Source organism: Aulonocara stuartgranti, assembly GCF_965226115.1.
Source record: "Aulonocara stuartgranti genome assembly, chromosome: 22".
NCBI lineage: Eukaryota > Metazoa > Chordata > Actinopteri > Cichliformes > Cichlidae > Aulonocara > Aulonocara stuartgranti.
Genome location: NC_138957.1, coordinates 38,005,067 through 38,025,963, shown reverse-complemented (window position 1 = coordinate 38,025,963; position 20,897 = coordinate 38,005,067). Strand labels below are relative to the sequence as shown.

The 20,897-nt window shown below is 45.6% G+C and overlaps 4 protein-coding genes and 1 gene segment (V, D, J or C); 4 read left to right on the top strand and 1 right to left on the bottom strand.

Annotated features, from left to right (window-relative positions):
- Positions 1 to 1,660: 1,660 nt before the first annotated feature.
- LOC309699101 (Ig kappa-b4 chain C region-like) lies at positions 1,661 to 2,744 on the bottom strand. The segment is given in 2 exons: positions 2,732 to 2,744; positions 1,661 to 1,986 (listed from the first exon to the last, which is right to left on the bottom strand).
- Positions 1,912 to 6,048, top strand: LOC309699045 (uncharacterized protein). Its single transcript, XM_082521902.1, has 2 exons — positions 1,912 to 2,830; positions 2,926 to 6,048. Exon 2 carries the CDS (start codon positions 3,503 to 3,505, stop codon positions 4,478 to 4,480), a length of 978 nt encoding a protein of 325 aa, XP_082378028.1. The 5' UTR covers positions 1,912 to 2,830; positions 2,926 to 3,502; the 3' UTR covers positions 4,481 to 6,048.
- Positions 6,049 to 7,811: 1,763 nt separating this feature from the next.
- LOC309699044 (uncharacterized protein) lies at positions 7,812 to 10,946 on the top strand. Its single transcript, XM_082521901.1, has 2 exons — positions 7,812 to 8,191; positions 9,050 to 10,946. Exons 1-2 carry the CDS (start codon positions 8,020 to 8,022, stop codon positions 9,910 to 9,912), a joined length of 1,035 nt encoding a protein of 344 aa, XP_082378027.1. The 5' UTR covers positions 7,812 to 8,019; the 3' UTR covers positions 9,913 to 10,946.
- Positions 10,947 to 10,976: 30 nt separating this feature from the next.
- LOC309699048 (uncharacterized protein) lies at positions 10,977 to 14,575 on the top strand. 2 transcript variants are annotated; one of them, XM_082521906.1, is made up of 6 exons: positions 10,977 to 11,719; positions 12,334 to 12,663; positions 12,797 to 12,922; positions 13,271 to 13,321; positions 13,430 to 13,554; positions 13,677 to 14,575. In XM_082521906.1, the coding sequence occupies exons 1-6, from the start codon at positions 11,680 to 11,682 to the stop codon at positions 13,860 to 13,862; spliced, it is 858 nt and encodes a 285-aa protein (XP_082378032.1). In that variant the 5' UTR covers positions 10,977 to 11,679; the 3' UTR covers positions 13,863 to 14,575. The 2 variants fall into 2 exon arrangements, with proteins under 2 accessions (XP_082378032.1, XP_082378033.1); XM_082521907.1 differs by lacking the exon at positions 12,797 to 12,922 and having other exon boundaries at positions 10,980 to 11,719.
- Positions 14,576 to 14,681: 106 nt separating this feature from the next.
- Positions 14,682 to 17,430, top strand: LOC309699054 (uncharacterized protein). The gene is made up of 5 exons (XM_082521917.1): positions 14,682 to 15,401; positions 15,516 to 15,867; positions 15,941 to 16,065; positions 16,791 to 16,819; positions 16,951 to 17,430. Exons 2-5 carry the CDS (start codon positions 15,788 to 15,790, stop codon positions 17,083 to 17,085), a joined length of 369 nt encoding a protein of 122 aa, XP_082378043.1. The 5' UTR covers positions 14,682 to 15,401; positions 15,516 to 15,787; the 3' UTR covers positions 17,086 to 17,430.
- The last annotated feature ends 3,467 nt before the right edge of the window (positions 17,431 to 20,897 follow it).

Here is a 20,897-nt window from a genome sequence, read left to right as displayed (position 1 = left end):
GCTTAGTTTAAAAATATTCTATCTTTGCGACCAACTAATTCTGGAATATGTAAAACTGTGAAGGTAATATCATAGTTTGCATGAGAAAAACAGCGAGTAGAGCCACGAGTGAGAAGGAAAGGTGGTGATGTGCTGAGGACGGCTCCAGCTGACTGACTCTGTGTGTTTGCATACGTGTCCTGCCTCTGCTCACAGCCCTTAAGAGGCCAGTGTTGATCAGTGTCTGTCCAGGCCTTTCAGAGACACTGACACGCCGGCAGCACAATGATGATGTCACTGACTCTACTGCTGGCCACCCTGGGGCTCCTTGTTCAGGGTGAGACTCTCTGTGAGCGCGTGGCTTCAGCGTGAACACTGAAACCAGCAGCAGTGACCTTCTTCCATCTGTTCTCCATCTTCTGTTTGGATGCTGATCATCTTTCTCCACGCTGGATTTGTCTCAGTAACCCTTCTCCTTTTTTCCATCTTTTCCAGGTTCATCAGGACAAATCATCGTGACTCAGTCTCCTGGAGCTCAGTCTGTGGTTGCAGGGCAGTCTGTCTCCATCACATGTAGAACCAGTACAAGTGTTGGTGACTGGCTTCACTGGTACCTTCAGAAACCTGGCAAAGCTCCTAAACTCCTGATTTATAAAGCTACAAATCGTCAGTCTGGAGTTTCAGATCGTTTCAGTGGAAGTGGATCTGGTACTGACTTCACTCTGAGCATCAGAGGAGTCCAGGCTGAAGATTCAGGAGTTTATTACTGTCAGCAGGGTAGCAACTTGTTCACACAGCGATACAGCGCCGTACAAAAACCTCCCTCAGCTTTAGAGGAACTGTCTCAACAGCTGCACTCAGACTAAAGACTAACTTCGCTGTGAAGGAAACAAACACTGTGCAGCTCATCAGGTTATACTAACACATTTCAGTTTAACAAAAACTGAACTTTCTAAGTCAGTTTTGAAAAATTCTGTTGATGATCATTTTAATAACACAAATGCAGGCCATTTACAAATACTAAAACATTAAGTATGGATGTTTTTTATTGTTTACATTGTAGACTTTTATATAGGAAATTAAAGATGTTGTTTAATGATGAAAGCACGTTTTATCCACGTGCTGTTATAAAAACAGTGACATCTACTATTACAGGATCGTACCACAGAATGACTCCTCCCACTCATTTCTGAGCATCGGATAATTCTCATTAAATATTATAATAGTGTGTTAAAGTCAAATGAACACCAGTACAATCACATGTGTGTTTCTGAACTCTGCACCACCTATCAGCCTTATTTAGACAGTCGCAGGTGGATGAGGCCGTGGGGGTCTCAGTCTCTATAACAACACGTTATTTTAATGTCATCATTAAGAGTTGACAACAATGTGTGATTGAACACTGGGAACTTCTTAAATATTAAACAGTTTGAGGTACTTTGGTGTTTCTTTTATTGTTGTAACTTTAATATGTTTTTCTGAAACATTTCGCATTCAGACTCTGATGCTGTACAAGTGGGACTACCTGTATGAATAACGGTGAACTAAAAAATTTAAATTTAAGCTCAGTTAAAAAGGGCAGAAGTGGAACGAGAGTTTCTTTGAATGAATCTTTATTGTGTCAAACAGTGAAATGATGAACAAAACAAAGACGAGTGACAGAAAGAGAGAGAGAGTCAGCTCAGGACTGGGAACACTGGTCTCTCCTCAGTGTCTGTGAGAGAGAAGTGTGGGAGCCCTGGGTGGCCTCACAGGTCACAGAGCCCACCTTCTCCCACTGGTCTGCAGGGAGCCTCAGGGTGCTGCTCCAGCTGTAGAGGCCGTCCTCCTGCAGCACCCCTGGGCTCCTGCCCTCCTCCCAGCTGCTGCTGCTGCTGCCGTCCACCTTCCAGGACAGACTCCAGTCTGAGGGGAAGCCCTTGTTGGCCAGGCACATGAGCGTGGCCTTCCCCTGCTGCAGCTCCTCTCTGGAGGGGGGCAGCACCGTCAGGGTGGGACGAGCGTCACCTAGGAGACACCAATCAGCTTAGAGGACAGGGAGCACACGGCACAGCTGGCAGTAACGCCTTCACTGTGTGAGAGCAGATCTTCTCCTTTAAGGACTTTCTGACAGATGTTTTTCTGCTCCACCAGTCACTCACTCACACAGTGTTTCACTTCCCTTTAACAAAGCTGTCATGCACATCAGCGCACTCACAGTCCTCATATGACCTGAAGCTCAACAAACTGCACTGGGGCCAAACTGTTACACAGCATCTCAGTAATTATCTTCAGCATCAACTTCTAATTATCTGCATGGTTTTAGTGTTTAATACAAAATATAACACACTTTGAACAAATATTCAGTTATTTACATTCAACATTTTAATCATTTCATTTGGTGCATTTCTACAATCATAATTACTGTTAAACTATCACCAGCTGATCATTTCACTGATAAAGACGTTATCTGCTAAACCGAACCCGTCAGAATATTTCAACATAAGCCAGATTTAAACAAGATAAATATTCTCATTATCTACTTTCACTATGTAAAAAAACAAAGAAAATACTTAAAGAAACTTAAGAGATGCAAAATGCAGAGAAGACTCCAGATGAATCCTGTGATAACTGATAGATCCATGAGAGTAATCGAGTCCGCCTTGGAGTCAATCTGAGCATGTCCACGGTGAGCTGCTTTGCATCAGCAGCACCATGCTCCAGTGCTCTGGGAGAGTTTATAGTCCTGACAGTTGAACACTGCATAACTGACAGCTGGCCTTCATCACAACAGACGCCACAGAAATCCTCTTCATCAAAAACATGACTTTGATCTGCGTCCTCATCTGGACTCTCCTCTGCTTGACTCAAGGTGAGGAAAATCATTTTTCTGTCACGTGAAAATCATTCAGAGCGTAGCTGAGTTTCACCTCACCAGCTCATGTCCAGAGTTTCTTCTCTCCTCAGGGTCTGCTGGACAAAACGTTGTGGTGACTCAGTCAGCATCCAAATCTGTGCAGCTTGGTCAGACTGTAAACATCAACTGTAAAGTCAGTACACAAGTAGCTCAGTATTCTGGTTCACAATACTACCTGGCCTGGTACCATCAGAAAACTGGAGAAGCTCCCAAAGCTCTGATCTACAGAACATCAGACAGACTTTCAGGAATTTCCTCCAGACTGAGTGGAAGTGGAGCAGGGAATGGCCTGGACTTCACTCTGAGCATCAGTGCAGTCCAGGCTGATGATGCAGGAGTTTATTACTGTCAGAGTTACCACAGCACTCCGATGTTCACACAGTGAAAAACACTCGTACAAAAACCTCACAGACGGAAGTGACTGCTGCAGCTGGAAGATCATCACTGTATCAGTGTCTGCAGTGAGGACACACACACACACACACACACACACACACACATATGATATGCTGAGTAGTAAAACACTAATTGCAAAAAACTTGGAAATCCATGTAAAATGAAAACAACAATAGGAGTGAGGAGAAGTGACAATCACAAACATTTTATTCACAGCAGATCACAGAAAACATGTCAGCCTGTCATTTGAGGAAATGCATGATTTCAGGAAAACTAGGAGCTCATTTCAGAGCTCCTAGTTTTCTAGTTTGCAAACGCACACACAGACGCACGCACACACACAAACACACACACACACAAACGCACACCCACACACACAGACACACACACACACACACACACACACAAACGCGCACCCACACACACAGACGCACACACACACACAAACTAGGAGCTCATTTCAGAGCTCCTAGTTTTCTAGTTTACAAACGCACACACACAAACACACACACACAAACGCGCACACACACACACACACACACACAGACACACACAGACACACACACAGACAGACACACACAGACACACACAGACAGACACACAGACACACACACACACACACACACACACACAGAGACACACACACAGAGACACACACAGAGACACACACAGACAGACACAGACAGACACACACACACACACACACACACACACAGACGCACACACACACAGAGACACACACACACACACACACACACAGACGCACACACACACACACACACACACACACACACAGACGCACACACACACACACACAGACACACACAGACACACACAGACACACACACACACAGACGCACACACACACAGAGACACACACACACACACACACACACACACACACACAGACGCACACACACACACACACACACACACACACACACACACAGACGCACACACACACAGACACACAGACACACACACACACACAGACGCACACACACACACAGACGCACACACACACACAAACACAGACACACAAACGCGCACCCACACACACAGACGCACACACACACACAGACGCACCCACACACACAGACGCACACACACACACAAACACACACACACAAACGCGCACACACACACACACACACACACACAAATGCACACACACACGCACACACAGACACACACACACACACAAACTAGGAGCTCATTTCAGAGCTCCTAGTTTTCTGGGTCTGTGAGCTGAGGAGAGCAGAGTTTTAGCAGTCCTGGCTCTGCTTCGTCCTGTTGTTGCGTTCATGATGATTCACATCTCGGCTGATCAGAGGTCAGTACTGCAGCCGTGCTGCTGGAACAGATCTAGTCTGCAGTTACGCATTGTCCTGCTCAAAACACGAAGGCCTTCTTGAAAACTATTCTTCACTGCCTGATATGTCCTTCAGTGCACATATTACAGTTTTTTACAGACGCTAGGACTCATTTCTCAATACTTAGGTCACTTTTGCAAAACTCCTCACACAGTGAGCACAACAGAAGTCTATGTGGGCTAAACTGAGGATCAGTTATCATTGTTTTGGCACAAAATGCATTCAATGACTACATCTCTCAAATTTCATGAATTATTTTCTCACTCAGACACAACAACTGCCAAAAATCTTTGTACGTACAGGACATTTTGCATGTGCTTACATACTGTTTTCAAAACTGTTAAACTTATGGCCAAAACAATAACACAATGCAAAACTTAAAAAGACAGCAAAATTCAACAGCAATATTTTATTGAAACATATTTTAAATCTAAAAATCCAGTTTAACCAGCCACAGCTGATTCTCATTGTAGATGAACATCTACACAGGTGTTACTCCTTCAATTTCATTACAAAAGGAGACAACTGCTGAATAGGTTTGCTTTGTGATGTAAACATGGACCCAGCCAGAAATGGAGGAGACCGAGTAGATTAGCATTACTATTGTATGTGTATCAGTGGATGGTGTGTATACAAATTCTTGTATTTTGGGATTACTTAGTGCAAAAAAATAAAAATACATAAACAAATATTACAGTTTTTGCCCATTGCTTGAACACATTTGGCAAAACGTCGCTCATTGTGCCAAAACTCTAAACACAAGTAAACACGACACAACACTGGGAAATATACCATACACATCTGTGCCAAAATGAAACTCTACTCCCAAAACCTAAACTCTGCTGTCAAAACCTGACATTCCTCTGTCAAAATGTAACTCTGTTGACAAAATGACACATACTTGCATCATATGCAAACACTTACAGATCAGGGGGAACACACTAGTCTTCTTTACATAAAACACTGCAGTCCTTGATTTCCATTGTGTATTCAGAAGGCACATTTACAGGAGACACATTTCCAAACAACCAAAAACGCAAATAGACCTACTCAATAGTGTACATCGCAGTACCATGAATTCAGATAAAGCAAAAAAAAAAAAAAACCACAACACAATAATACTGCAATAGAAAAAACACTATACTGTAAACACAAAAAACCATGACAATTGTGCATAAGTGGGCTCATGGATCCCGCCGTCTGTTGGGGTCTGGCCACAGGACCTCATCAACATCGCAAGCAGTGTCCTCTCCCGCTGGGCACCGGGGAAAATATCCTCTTGCATGTCGAAACCCTGTCACTGTTCCTCTCGAATGGGACTCTGTAGAGCTGCTTCATGGTGATGCTGAGTTTACCCAAGATGCGTCTGATGGTGGTGATGCTCACATGGTTTATGTTGCTGAACACTCGCCTGTTTGCAAGTATTTTCCGTCGTAGCTGGTGGAGACGGATGGCATTGTCTGCCCTCACTAGGTCCACAACGGCAAGTTCCTGCTGTTGTGTGAACAGGCGTTGCCGTCCTCCCCCAGAAGGTCTTCGGGTCATTCTGGAGGAATACAACCACATATTGTCATCGGTTTGCTTATTTTTCTTACAGTACTTTACTGTATGTACTGTGTCATCCACTGTACAACACTGTACTTCAATATAAGGAATCAGCCACTTTGGCTGCAAAAGGAGCATTAGCACCCCGTACACTTGATATGGTAATGTGATATACTGTAGAACAGTGCTATGAAACCATCTGAGTAGAGCAGAAGGTATGGAGGTGAAGACAGACCTGTTTTCTAGTCGGAATGTTCGTATTACAGATGCCACTGTGAAGCGGCTTAGATGTGGGTGGACTCTCTGCCCAGCTTCCCTCATAGTCAGGCCATGGTTGATGACATGGTCCACCAAAGTTGCTCTTATTTCATCAGAAATATGGGTCCGTTCATGGCCTCTTCGGCCTTCTCCTCCTCTTCCTCCTCCTCCTCTACCTCTTCCTCTTCCTCTTGCTCTCCCTCCATCCATGCTTGCAAAGTTCTTGAAATGGCTACGCTGAGGGCTTTTTGTAGTTGGCTAATTGGTGTTCGGTTTTGCAAGTACGTGCCTTCAGGTGTGTATTTGAGTGGTTGCAATTATCCGATGTGTTTTGTATTTTGGATACATGTGTTTTCCGAATGGCACCCTGAGATTTCATTTTGTGAGCGAAGTGTCTTATGTATGAAATAGAGTGTAGCATGCAGGACCATGTGTGTTGCATAAAGGGGTAGGTGTGTTGCATAAAGGAGTAGGAGTGTTGCATAATTGGTACTGGGGTGCAAAGCAGCGCTTTTGTTTAAGGTATGGGTACATGTGTTTGAGGTATGGTAACAAAAGCTTCAGGTTGTGTTACTTTAGTCTGAGCATGGGTTTATAGTGTTCAAGCAACGGGCAAAAACTGTAACGAATTCTGCATGATGTCTGATTCATTCCAGTAACATATATTGAAATTATAAACAGAGATGTGTCCTTGTTTTACACAGGAAAACACTGTGTAATGCTACATGTTGTTAGTGTTTTTTAGGTCATTGTTTTGTGGGTGACAAAGTGTGTTTGTCGGCTGTCAACCTTTGCTAGTGTTCTGGAAGAATGAGTTTATTTGAGACCTGAATAAAGTGTTTTGGTAGTTGTAGTGCATTTTGAATGTGAAATGAACTGCTTTGCCAAGCTGAAGGTCAGTTACGGGAATTGTGTGAAGAGTTTTGCAAAAATGACCTAAGTATTGAGAAATGTGTCCTAGTGGCTGTAAAAAACTGTAAACAAATATGTAGGACTGCTTTCATATGTAGGACTGTATGAACTGTCCAATTCATATCTGACATTAACGTATAACGTATTTACAATCTTATCAAGCTGAAAAAATGAATATACAATATTATTAAATAAAAAGTCTCCCAACTTTGATCCTCTCTCCTGTAAAGTATGTTCTTATTTATTACACCTCATTTTCTAGTAATTTTGATGTATGTCAAGCACTTTGTTGTTATACTGAACACAATGACATGTCCATCCATCAATCCTCTCTTTTATCCATTTTAGGGTCGGGTGGTGCGGGGTGTCCATATGAGAATCGCGCTAAAAGAATGCTTTTATTATGAAAAGTCGAAAAGGGGAAGTAGTTTGTTCAGCGCATGTGCAGAACAAATTAGTAGCAGTCGGGTTTCCGGTTCGGATTAGACAGGCTCGGTGTGTTCCGTCCCAGTAAAGAAACACAGGTGAGGTCAGGGTTAGGTCCTGGGGAGGTTAGCGGGCAGGTGTCGGTGCTCCCTGCGACTTTGTCCTCCGAACCTTCTCCGCGCAGCCGCAGACTCGCTCGGCTCGGCATCTGCGTGTCCGGCTGACGGCGGGGAAATGTCGAAGGCTGAGGTGCTGAGAGCGCTGGTGAAGCAGCGGCTCAACGCGGCCGCTGAGGAGATTTTCGCGCTTTTTGAGAGGACAATGGAGGAGTACGAGCAGGAGATCCGCCTGCACAGGAGCAGGCAGCCGGACGGACACCCTGCCGAGAGCCGGGGGGGCCCGCACGGTGGGTTACCGGAGACAGACCGGACGGCTAACACCATTGATGTGGTCGTTATTGTTATCGTCATCATCACCATTGTTGTTGTTGTTATTAATAATGACAATAATGAATGAATAATGACAATTTTTATTATTGTTATTCATGTTATTCTTTTATAATAACAACAACAAAATAACAACAATACTAATAAAAATATTACTTTTGTTATAATATTTATAGTAATAATAGTTAATATTATTTAGTTGTTGTCGTTGGAAAGGATAAGCAGCTGTTCCAGATGTTGTAAATTTTAACTAGGCAAACTTACAATTAAACTAATTGTAAGTTGGGTGCAGGTGAGATGTGTCTCCGTAGGAACAGTAACCATGGAGAATAATTTTTCTCTGGTGTTGTGGATGGAGCAGCAGCATGTTTTCACTAACGGTGCAGGTGAGTGTGTGTACCTGCAGCCCCACGGGGACAGCTGTGGGGCTGCAGCTGACACCTCCCCCTCAGCACCTAAAGGAGCCACTATGGTTCAGCAGTGATGTCACCGCAGCCCCATTATTTTTCATTTAAATGATATACTGAAAGTTAACCCCCCCAAAAAGAAGACAGTAACTGTTTATGAGTAACCGTGTTACACGACACTAATCACATGACCGTGCACTCTTAGATGGACGTAACCATGGTAACTAATCCTGCTGTCTGGTCCTCTGTAACAAAACCAAAATGTCCAAAATGAACTTCATGTTTTATTCAGTCAGCCTGAAAGCAGTGAATGGGACAGACGTACTCATAGCTCCAGAGGAGCGCCCCCTGCTGGCCACGTTTGGTCTGTTGGGCTAACCAGTGCTCGTTTCCTCCCTCTGTGTCCTCCAGGGTCTCCCCTGAGCCCCACAAAGTTTACGGCGGATAAAGGAGCATCACAGGAGCAGAAGAGCCCCGGTCTGCACCGGGAGAGTCCAGAACCGCCACGAGTCAAAGATGAACATGAGGGGCTCTGGACCAATCAGCCGGGAGAGCGGCCCGGAGTGCACGAGGACCTCACCATCATTCCCGTCACCGTGAAGATTGAAGAGGAGGTGGAAGAGAGCACTCAGTCCCCCGACCTCCTTCACACCCGCAGCGAGCTCAGCAGCCGCCAGCTGCAGGCACGAGCTGGTGGAGAGGATCGAGCAGGACCAGAAGCAGCCAGAAACCTCCACCCGCAGCCTGTCAGGACTTCCTCTGACACCGGGGCCCCAGAGGACGCTCCAGTGCAGAGCGGGAAACCGCCGTCAGAGGACGCTGTGAGAGACGCGGGAAGTAACTTAGCCAAGAAACCTTACAGCTGCTCTGAGTGCGGCAAACGCTTCGGAGGCAAGAACCACCTGCAGAGCCACATGAAGAGCCACACGGGGGAGAAAACGTGCCCGTTCTGCGGCAAGAAAATCTCCAAGAGCTCCAACTTCACTACACACCTGCGCGTGCACACCGGGGAGAAGCCCTTCACCTGCTCCGTGTGCAACACGAGCTTCAGCCTGCGCAACACGCTCGTCAACCACATGAGGGTGCACACGGGCGAGAAGCCGTTCAGCTGCTCCGTCTGCGCCAAGAAGTTCACCAACAAGGCCAACGTCATCACGCACATGGCCGTCCACTCGGAGGAGAAGCCCTTTAAGTGCAACGTGTGCGACAAAAGGTTCACGTGGCATTCGCAGGTCAAAAAGCACAAGTGCGTCGCCGAAAGCAGCAAGACGTGAACGCCGCGAGGATGACAGCTCGGCGTGGCGTCACAGCTCAGCCAGCCCGTCGCTCACCCTCGCCTGACGGTGGAATCAAAACTTCATTCAGACATCAGCAGAAACCAGCGTGTTCCTGTTTTCACTGCAAGAACGACCTCGTGACGCGGACGCCGTCGGGAATGCTGTCCGTACACCGGCAGCAGCAGCGTGTCCGCACTCTGTGTGACATCACACGCGTGGTCACACCTGCTGCAGGTGGGAGGGAGGCAGCTTCGTAACCTCCTGGATCCGACGTGCAGTCGTGCATTGCTGAGTAATTAGAGTCACGTGTTTGTCGTCCACGTCGCACATCCCCGCTGCTGATCAGCTGACTGCGGTCAGGTGACAGGCTCCTGTGAGGTGAGCTTGTGTTATTGATAAAGCATGCGTAGGATGATTGGGACTGATGCGTGATCTCGGCTCTGTGGCTCAACCAGGTGTAACCTTTGCTGAGTGACCAATCAGTGCTCTGGAAGAGAAGGAGCACGTGGGAGGAGCCAGTATGAAATACAGATCCTCAGAAACAGTTTTATACCTGCTGCTTCCCTGTTGCTGTCAAACAGTATAAAGCACTTTGACCTTTCTGTGGCCACGCCCCCACACACCTGATGTTAGGATAACTTAAACCTGATAGGTCAAACATATCCTGGTCATGTATCATTATTATTGTGTTTAGGAGAAGGCCGGCGTCTCACAGGTGTGTCACACAGTGCAGCTTCCGATGAACTCGTTAGGAGGATTAGCTCATCGCTCGGCTGATACTGAGGTTTACAGGATGTCCTTTAACTGCACGTCTTCCTCTTTGTGAGATAAATGAATATGCAAATGTAACACTGAGGGCGGCTCAGTCACCACATCAGAAACAGTATTAGCTGGACTCCTGTAGTTTAGCATGAGCGCGTCCTCACTGACGTCCACCAGATGGCAGCACTGCCTCTTGGTTTGTTTTCCAGCTGTTCTTCATTTTCTGACCTTTTGTTATTTAATAAAGAGCTGAAACGCTGACAGACTCATTTAATGTGTTGGTGTCTTTGTGGTAAATAATGTTTTAGTCTTCAGGACGTGATGATGAGTGATTTCATCATCAAACGGGTCTGAATCTGACAAACGAAGCCAGCACGTTTCTTGATTGCAGGAAACATGTTTCACCCACACTGGAGTCTCATTTGGACCCTTCATAGATTTAGTAATGTTGTAACGGCAGCACAGACATGTTTGTGCTGCCGTTAATGTGTTAGAGCTGGACTCTGCTTCAGATGATGGTGGAGGTTTCATGTTTGCGAGGATGACCATCGGGTTCCTGATGAACAAAGCGCTTCATAAGCTCCTAGGTTTCTGTCTGAAGAGTCCTCCTGGATCCAAACATCTTCCGCCCGCTGTGCCTGAACGCTCGCAGGTTCAGAAACACTTTCAGACGTCCTCTGTATGTGTGTCTACGCGTGAAACTGAGGGTCAGTGTGGTCGTGCTGGAAGGTGTACCAAGGATGTCGGAGAGGTCGCAGTGGGATCGCTGACATCATCCTTCCTGTGATTACCAAACTTCCCCCAGCTGTGGGCTTCAGGCCCGTGCAGCCATGAAGGCTCGGACGCTTCCTCGTTTGCTTGGTGATTTTCTAGAAACCCTGAAATGTGCCAGCGTTTGCAGAAAACACGGACCAGCTTCCTCTTCGGCTGTGAGTCGGAGCTGCTAGAAAGATCAGGAAACCAGAGCCGAGTCCTCAGCTGGGAACGTTGGACGCGTCCACCATGGCTCGGGTCGCCCTCCTGTGTCTGCTCGCGTCCATCGGTAAGAATTTAAGCATCTCAGCGCTGAATGTTTAATATTTTAGTTATTATAAAGGCTGAAGCTGCTGCCCTTTAGCTCTGACCCGTCCTGGTCAGAGCTCCGCTGAAGTTAACGCGAAGCAGTCGCGCTGAAGCCTGAACCAGGTTTGGGATAACCTCCAACAAACACGGGTATTTATCGGAGGTTATCCCAAACCTGGTTCATCTGCTGGAGCGTGACCATTGCTGTTACCATGGTGATCCAGCAGGTAAACAGAGGTAAAGAGAAGCCGTTGGTCTGGGCTCGTAGTCCGGCCCTCCTCAGAGCTGACCCCGCTCTCAGCTGAAGGAAGGAGCTCTGAGGAAGGTTGTAAATGTGACCTCGGAGCAGATTTACAGGAAACAAACAAACTGAAATCAGGAGTGAAAACGTGTGAAACGGATCCACTGTGGAGAGGACAGCTGGAAATGTGAACATGTTTACATAAAGTGGGTTTTGGTGCTCGGTTTTACTTTGAAAGCTTTGCTGTTTTTGCTTCCTGTGGTAAAGGTGTGGCACAGCTGTTAGTGTCAGAGGTCACGGCGGTATAATCAGCACAGCTCTGATGGTGCGTCATGTGACCTGTGTCCCTGCAGGGCGCTGCGTGGGTCAGAGGATCCTGTCAGAAAGCTCCGTGCACGCAGGTGTCGGAAGCAACGTGACGCTGAAAACGCCGATTCAGGACCTGCAGAGCTCGGCTCTGTTCTGGCACTTCAATGACGGGAAGGAGATCATAACCGTTGCCTCGGTGAGCTCCTCCACGCTCAGACTGAACACGTCCTACGAGGGCAGAGCGTGGATTAATGCAGCCAACGGCCACCTGACCCTGGGCGCGCTGACGCCGCAGGACAGCGGGGAATATATCATCACCATCGTATACAAACACGGTCAGAGCGACGCCGCAAAGATACGCCTCACGGTCTCAGGTGAGTCGTTACTGGATCCCAAATAATTTTTATTCAAACCAAACTTCATGCATCAGCCTGAAAACGTCATGCAGTCATCATCACAGCTCTGCTTCTTTATGTTGTTCATTTAGTTTGATTTTGGGTTTAACAGGGAGCCGGCACGGGGGAAATCCACGCGCTCGCTCTTCACTCGTCACATGTGGAGGCTCAGTTCTCAGCACGTACGGCCAAACCGTGTCAGGGCCAGGTGTGGCGGTCCCAGCTGCAACAATGACATGTAATGATTGGTATAAACAGGCCTGAATACTGGACAGGCGCCACTCTTCTTTCTGCTGAAAGGGGAAGTGACACCATCATATGGATGCTCTGAAATAGTCTTTGTGTTATTTTAGGAGTGTTTGTGTTTTCTCAGCATCAACACGACGGCTTTTTCAGGAACTTTCAGCTTCACTGACACACAGATTTCCTCTTTTATTGAGAGCTGACTTCCTTAGAAAAAGGGAAGTGATGCACTCAGAGACTCCTGTGAGTGAGTCACTGAGACGGCTGTCGCCCCCTGCTGTTCATAGCTGGAACAGGACTAGTTTTCTGTCTCACGTCTCTAACGGCATTTCTCTGTTCACAGCTCCACCCACCGGCACCACCCCCACGCCAGCTCTCCCTGAGCAGATCACAGGTACTCACCTGTCTGGCAGCTTTATTAATATCCTGTCAGTGCAATAAAACGTTCTGTTTATGACCCTGAAACACACACGTCCCACTCAGTGTCGTCTTCTGTGTCCAGATTACTTTGTGTCTCTGGTTGTGTGTGTGGTTGTGATCGTCGTGCTGTCGACTGGCTTCCTGCTGCTCCTCTACAGATGGATGGAGAACAGGAAAAACAGGAAATCAGATGGAAGACAGGTGGAGGTAACTCCATCAGTGTTTCTGTCAGTGTTTAACCTTGCATGACAGATTAGTGCCACTAGAGGGCAGCAAACACCAGCTGCATACATACATGTGCTGTAACTGGATGTGTTAAATATTTTCAGTTACCTGCAGCCCAGCAGAAGAGCGGAGCTCCAGGATCCACATGTGACTCCACCTATGAGACCATGACTCCAGCCCCCACAGACCAGGACCACATCTACTCCACCCTCACCGACATGCAGTACATGTCACATGTGCGATTCAGTCAGACGGACACAATTTCCTGCAAATCAGTAACATCCCAGTAAAATCCTGAAATGTTTCCATCACAAACTCATCCACAGATACGTCTGTGATGTTTATAACTGTATAACTGTAAACATCAGTTATAATATTTATCATTTTCAAGTTTTTTTTATTTGTGTATGTTTGTTATCACTTCAGTTTATAAGCCCCGCCTCTCTGAGCTGTGGGTGTAAATGAAGGCTAACCCCTGAACTTTGTCCTCTGTTGCTGCCGTCCCTACAGACGCTGGATTTCACATCACGTATGTTACATGATTGTCACTAATCTAATGACTTAATAACTTTTGCTACAATGTGATTAATAAAGAGGCCACTTTGACCAGCTTCACATTAAAAGGCCGTAAATAAGATTACACTAAATAATGTGTTTTGGTATCAAACATAATTAACCTTTGTATTGTAAATTCTTTACATAGCTGAATGGTTCCTGTTTAACTGTGTTTAATAGTAAAACGTTGCAATGCTTCACACTTTATCTGATTCTTGCTCCTGTGAGTGTTGCTGGTCTGTTGCCATCGTACTTACTGACCTGTGATCATCTAATCAACTAAATCCAGCTATCAGTATGAGCACTGATGCTGGATCTGTACTAGTGTGCTACGATCAATACTTTGTTTCCAAGTCCAGCATGCAGCTCACTGAACTGTGTTAAGTCAGTCATTTCTTTGGAAATAAAAAATGTACGCCACGCAGTCACTATAAAAATATCTTTTTCATGTTGGTTGTCACGTTTGTTTTATTTAAATCTAATCAACAGAAGCTGACCCGACGAGAGACAGGGACATTTACACTCAGGTCTACAAAAAACAGTTTCAAAATAAAAGCTGAAAGTATGCAAATTAATGACTGATCTCATGACACAGTGTTCTTCCCCACAGAAGCTACATTTGTGGGTTAAAGTATCAGTATTGGCATCGATGCTTATAATTGGCCGTGTATTTACCTGGTATCACATCAGTGCCAACGTTTGCAGCATCACACACAACTGTCTTACTGAGCTGGTCCTGCTGATCATTTGAAATGATCTGAGAGCAGTTACTCAGGCCTGCACCTGAGCGTTACTGCCCTGGTTGGGCCCAAGGTGACGCTGACATTTATCTACTCTGTGTCTACAGTTTCCTGAGCTTTCACATGTAAGTGTACGATGTTGAACAGCTTTCTTTAGTCACTCTTACCCTGTATGTGAGTCCAGAACTCTGGGCATGACACTAACCTGTGCCTACATCTTAAGTCTGAGTATCTTGGTCGAATAAAGACTGAACAGAAAAGTTCTGAAGTGCGTTTTCGGTCTTTGGTGTTCAGACCTCGTGTTTTTGAATGTGTCCTGATGGCTTTAAATTTAGAAAAACTCTTAGAATGAAAAGCAAATAATTCATAATTCCCAAAAACATCTCAAAAACAAACTGAGACATTTAATATTTCCTCAATATTTCTGATTCATTTTAAATTTGATTTCAGCAACACGTCTTAAAGTTGACTTGAGGGGAAAAAAAGGCTGAAAAAAAGAGGTGGAGCAGCAGCTGACCGGGTTATTTTCAGCAGGTCCGTCACATGATCAAGTATAAAAACATCATCAGTTGTTCACCAATGTGCAAAAATCTGCATCTACAGACTGTGGAACAGTCTCAGAATAATGTTCCTCACTGTGATCTACAGAACATCATATCCTCAACGTCCTCACAGATCCTGGAGGAATCTCTGTGCGCAGGGTCGACTCTGGGATGAAATCAGTGCATCAGGACTTCCAGACATCAGCGTATGCGAGCAGCTCGGCGTGCCGCCCACACCTGCAGGTTACAGCTTCATCACTCAGAGAAGAAGCCACATGATGATGGACACATGATGGAGAAACTATCTCCTCTGGACTAAAACTGATCTGAGGTCAGAGAGAACCTCGTGTACACATCTGTCTGGAGCTGCTGTGTCTCATGTCTTCAGCGTGTCTCTGCGTCATCACTGATTCTGGATCTGTTCACAGCTCCGCCCACCTGGACCACACCCACCTCAGGTCTGTTTGTTTTAATCAATCTTTCATATGACTGTTTGACGTCCCACTCAGCATCGTCTTCTTCTGTGTCCAGATTACTTTGTGTCTCTGGTTGTGTGTGTGGTTGTGATCGTCGTGCTGTCGGCTGGTTTCCTGCTGCTCCTCTACAGATGGATGGAGAACAGGAAAAACAGGAAATCAGATGGAAGACAGGTGGAGGTAACTCCATCAGTGTTTCTGTCAGAGTTTTTTTTTATTTTTATTTAACCTTTATTTAACCAGGAATGACCTGTTGAGATCAAAAACCTCTTTTTCAAGGGAGTCCTGGCCAAGAGGCAGCACATTTCCAAACAAATACATACGAACAAACAAAGTTAAAAAATTACACAAAACAATTACACATTATTGAGGCAGTCTGTAGGCCTTTGAGTTTAGTTTTAAAAACATTTAAAGACAGCAGTTCAGTCAGTTTCCAGTCTTTCTGTTCCACGAAAAAGGCGCAGAGTGGACAAAGGCTTTCTTACCCAGCTCTGTGTGGACAAGGGGAACAGACAACAGCAGCTGATCATTTGAACGTAAGGAGTAAGAACCACTATTTGTCCTTGTGACCAAAGTACAAATATAAGGAGGCAGCAATCCTAGCATAGCTTTGTAAATAAAAGTGTACCAGTGCCCCTGTCTTCTAATGGCCAAAGAAGGCCATTTTACTCTTAAGTACAAGTCACAGTGATGGGTCAGATATCTACAGTTGGTAATAAACCTCAAGGAAGCATGATACATCGTGTCCAACATTAGAAGACATGAAGAAGAAGCGTTCATATACAGAATGTCACCATAATCTAACACAGATAAAGGTTGCAGTGACAAGACGTTTTTTCACTGCAAAAGAAAAACGAAGTTTAAGTCTCAGTTTCTTTACTAGTCTCTCTATATGTGGTTTAAAGGTGAAGGAGTCATCAATCCAGACACCAAGGTATTTATATTCATGAACTATCTCTATGACAACAACATTAACCTTGCATGACAGATTAGTGCCACTAGAGGGCAGCAAACACCAGCTGCATACATACATGTGCTGTAACTGGATGTGTTAAATATTTTCAGTTACCTGCAGCCCAGCAGAAGAGCGGAGCTCCAGGATCCACATGTGACTCCACCTATGAGACCATGACTCCAGCCCCCACAGACCAGGACCACATCTACTCCACCCTCACCGACACACAGCACACACTTTGCTAATGCTCAGCAAACCACAGGATGATATTTGATAGTCTGTACATAATAAAAGAAACAGATCTGTCTGCATCAGCGAGCTTTGGTTGAAACAGCTGACACAGCTCCAGTGTTTGTGTCCTGTCTCAAGAAAACAAACGTTTTGGTCCCTGATTAACCGAGCTGCATTCAGTCCTTTCTGAGGACTACATTCCTCCGTACGTGTTGATAATCTGGAATTTCAGCAACTGAGAGAAACATCCTGCCAATCCTGGCACTTAACAGCGTACACTATGTTACTCTGTTTGTGTCGGGGGACCCGATCCTTGCTTAAAGTGTGATGCTAAATAAAGTGCTTTTAATAAAGTGAAAGGTGTGCTGCTAAAGTGCTATACAGATTATAATATAAATGACAGTAAGGGAGTCCTCCTCCTTACGAGGAGAAATCTGCTCTCTCTTTCTAGTCCCTGTCAGGACTCTTGCTGCAGCATTTTGGATCAGCTGAAGGCTTTTCAGGGAGTTTTTAGGACTTCCTGATAATAATGAATTACAGTCGTCCAGCCTGGAAGTAATAAATGCATGAACTAGTTTTTCAGCGTCACTCTGAGACAGGATATTTCTAATTTTAGAGATGTTGCACAAATGGAAGAAAGCAGTCTTACATATTTGTTTAATATGTGCGTTGAAATGTGTCCATATTTCTAGAAATGAGAGCTGCTCCATCCAAAGTGGGATGGATGCCGTCTCTCCTAACAAGACCAGGTTTCCTCCAGAAGGTTTGCCAATTATCTATGAAGCCCACATCGTTTCTGGGACACCACTCAGACAGCCAGCAGTTTAAGGAGAACATGCAGCTAAACATGTCACTGCTGGTCTGATTGGGGACCAGAGGAAACGACAGAGACTCAGCCAGTAGTTTTCAGGTTCCCTCAGTGTCGTCTGCTCTGGCCTCTGGATGACAATTCACTACTGTGACTAGTGTCACGTTTCCCAGAACACAATCTGCAATAACCAATTCAATTCAATTCAATTTTATTTATATAGCGCCAAATCACAACATAAGTCGCCTCAAGGCGCTTCATAGATACAGAGAAAAACCCAACAATCATATGACCCCCTATGAGCAGCACTTTGGCAACAGTGGGAAGGAAAAACTCCCTTTTAACAGGAAGAAACCTCCTGCAGAACCAGGCTCAGGGAGGGGCGGGGCCATCTGCTGCGACCGGTTGGGGTGAGAGAAGGAAGACAGGATAAAGACATGCTGTGAAAGAGACCACAGTTTGTTCCTCAGTGGTGAAAAGAAACGAGATATGAATATAGATCATAGTGGTGTAGATCGTGCTGGTTCTTACAATGAAGGGCCCTCAGCCAAAAACACCCATCCTTCCATTCACACAGTCAGTTTAACGGTTTAGTGAAGACTGAGTGAGAAGGGTCTCGATCTCTGTGTTGCTGGTAACCATGAGGTGGTGTGTGCTGCATATAGATGTGGTCAGATAGCTGTGGTTCATTGGCACAGGAAGTGACAGCGTCACAGCAGCAGTTATTTTTCACTCTGTTACCAGACTACATAAAGTCTGATGGTTTTAGCAGCACGGCAGCACGGTGGTTAGCACTGTTACTGCACAGCAAGAAGGTCCTGAGCTCAGTTCCACCATCAGGCCGGGGTCTTTCTGTGTGGAGTTTGCATGTTCTCCCCGTGTTTGCGTGGGTTCCCTCCGGGTACTCCGGCTTCCTCCCACCGTCCAAAGACATGCAGCTTGAGGGGATAGGTTAATCGGTTAATCCAAATTGTCACTAGGTGTGAATGTGCGAATGAATGTGAGTGTGAATGGTTGTCTGTCCCTGTGTGTTGGCCCTGCGACAGACTGGCGACCTGTCCAGGGTGGACCCCGCCTCTTGCCCTATGACAGCTGGGATAGGCTCCAGCGCCCCCCGCGACCCTGAAAAGGATAAGCGAATGGATGGATGGATGGTTTTAGCAGCAGATGACTGCTGACTGTCAAAGATCAGAAAAAGGAAACACTGTGTTTTACATTTTGTTCCAAAACAGAAACAGAAGCCATGATTTCTCATGAAGACACATTTTATTCACAGAGCACAGAAAACATGTAATGTTTGAATGTTTGCTTTGTTTATGTTAACAGTCTTAACACTGTTAACACTGCTTCACTGAGTGAATGGGTTAAATGCAGAGAGCAATTTCCCCACGGGGCTCAATAAAGTACAATAATGTACACACTTTCTTTCTTTTCTTTCTTCTTAATATGCGCTCACTTTGGATTTGATGGCAGCAGCATGTGTCTGAGGAAAAGTACTCAGTGGTTCTGAAGAGAAACAGCTCTCAGCTAATCTGGTCCACTGGCAGCAGGTCAGTCACATGACTGGAAGTTCAAAGAGGATCTTAGAGGCGGTTTGTCAGAAGTAAAGATGTGCAGAGGCAAGCTGTGAACAGAACAACGTCCCTCACTGTAAAACGTTGTTGTGTCCATATACTGCTGCATTTTGTTCTGTATGTTTTTCTCCGGTGATCCTGTGTGTGTGTTAATGCCTGCTGAAACCACAGCACAAATACTGTTTCTTCTCCCACATGTTTGCACTGAGCAAGAGATGCTCTGTATCTCACTGCACTGCTGTGATAAGAAAGGCATTCTAGAGGCCTTCATACCCACACGATGCACCTTGCCCGTATCAGGCTGAACTGCTTTTTCCTTCAGAGCTGCTTTAAAATTTCATGGCTGAGATTTGTTCCACCCCAAAGACGGACCGAGAACGTAGCAGAGAGTGTTTTGTCTTTTTTAATTGGGAAGAGGCTGTTTCTCCGTTCCTCAGTAAAGCTTTGGATACGCTCTTTCCTTGTCTGCACAACTATGCCACGGTGTTGCCCTGGGCAACAAACCACATTTCACATTATGTGTTCTGAATATGGGATATATTAGGGTGACCAACCGTCCTCTTACCCCCGGACATGTCCACTTTTCACGTTCTATCCGGGCGTCCGGGGGGACTGATAAAAATGTCTGGGCTTTCCTGTATTCTGACAGAGGGCCCAAGCATTTCACTACATATCGTACTGTGTATGACTGTGTACGTGACAAATAAAATTTGAATTTGTGAGACATCATCCCCGAACTGCTGCTTTGTGAGTGCTTGTTCTGCGCTCACAGGCGGGACTGACAACGCGCAGCAATGCGCCTAATGATGTTTAAAAGATCCCAAAGTGCAAGTGCATCTTATCAGACGAACTGCAAAAGAAATTTCCCTCGTACCGACCATAGCTTTACAGACCGATGGTTTTGTTGTTGCTGTTGTTGTTGTTTTTGTAACGGTATAAACAATGAAAGGTGTTGGATTGGCCAGATGCAGGTCGATGTGTAAAAATAACTCAGTTGTTTGGTGGTGGCTGTGGTGGAGCTTCCACAGAGGCCAGCAGGTGGATGAGGGAAGGGGAGGCAGGAGCAGAGACCTGAGGCGGCCGCCGGTCCGAGTGTCAGGTGAACTGAACTTCAGGTAAGAAGTTATGACCTGCAGTCCATCTGGGTCAGATATAAACCACGTTTAGTTTATTTTCGTTGTGCTGACTTTTTACAGTCAGTTACAATAACTCGTACTGCGTACTAGCTAGCATGATGGAGTTTCTATACAGCTGGGTGGTGCTATGATGTTACTGATGGTGTTATGATGTCGGTTTGGATATGTGGTGAGAGGGAAACATGAAGGTGAAACCAGGAGATGTCCTTACTGAACCATCAGAGCTGAACAGGTGATGGAGAAACAGGTTTACCTTTTAGGTCACATGGATGAGTTGAAGTTATGAACTGTTTCTGAGAGACAAATAA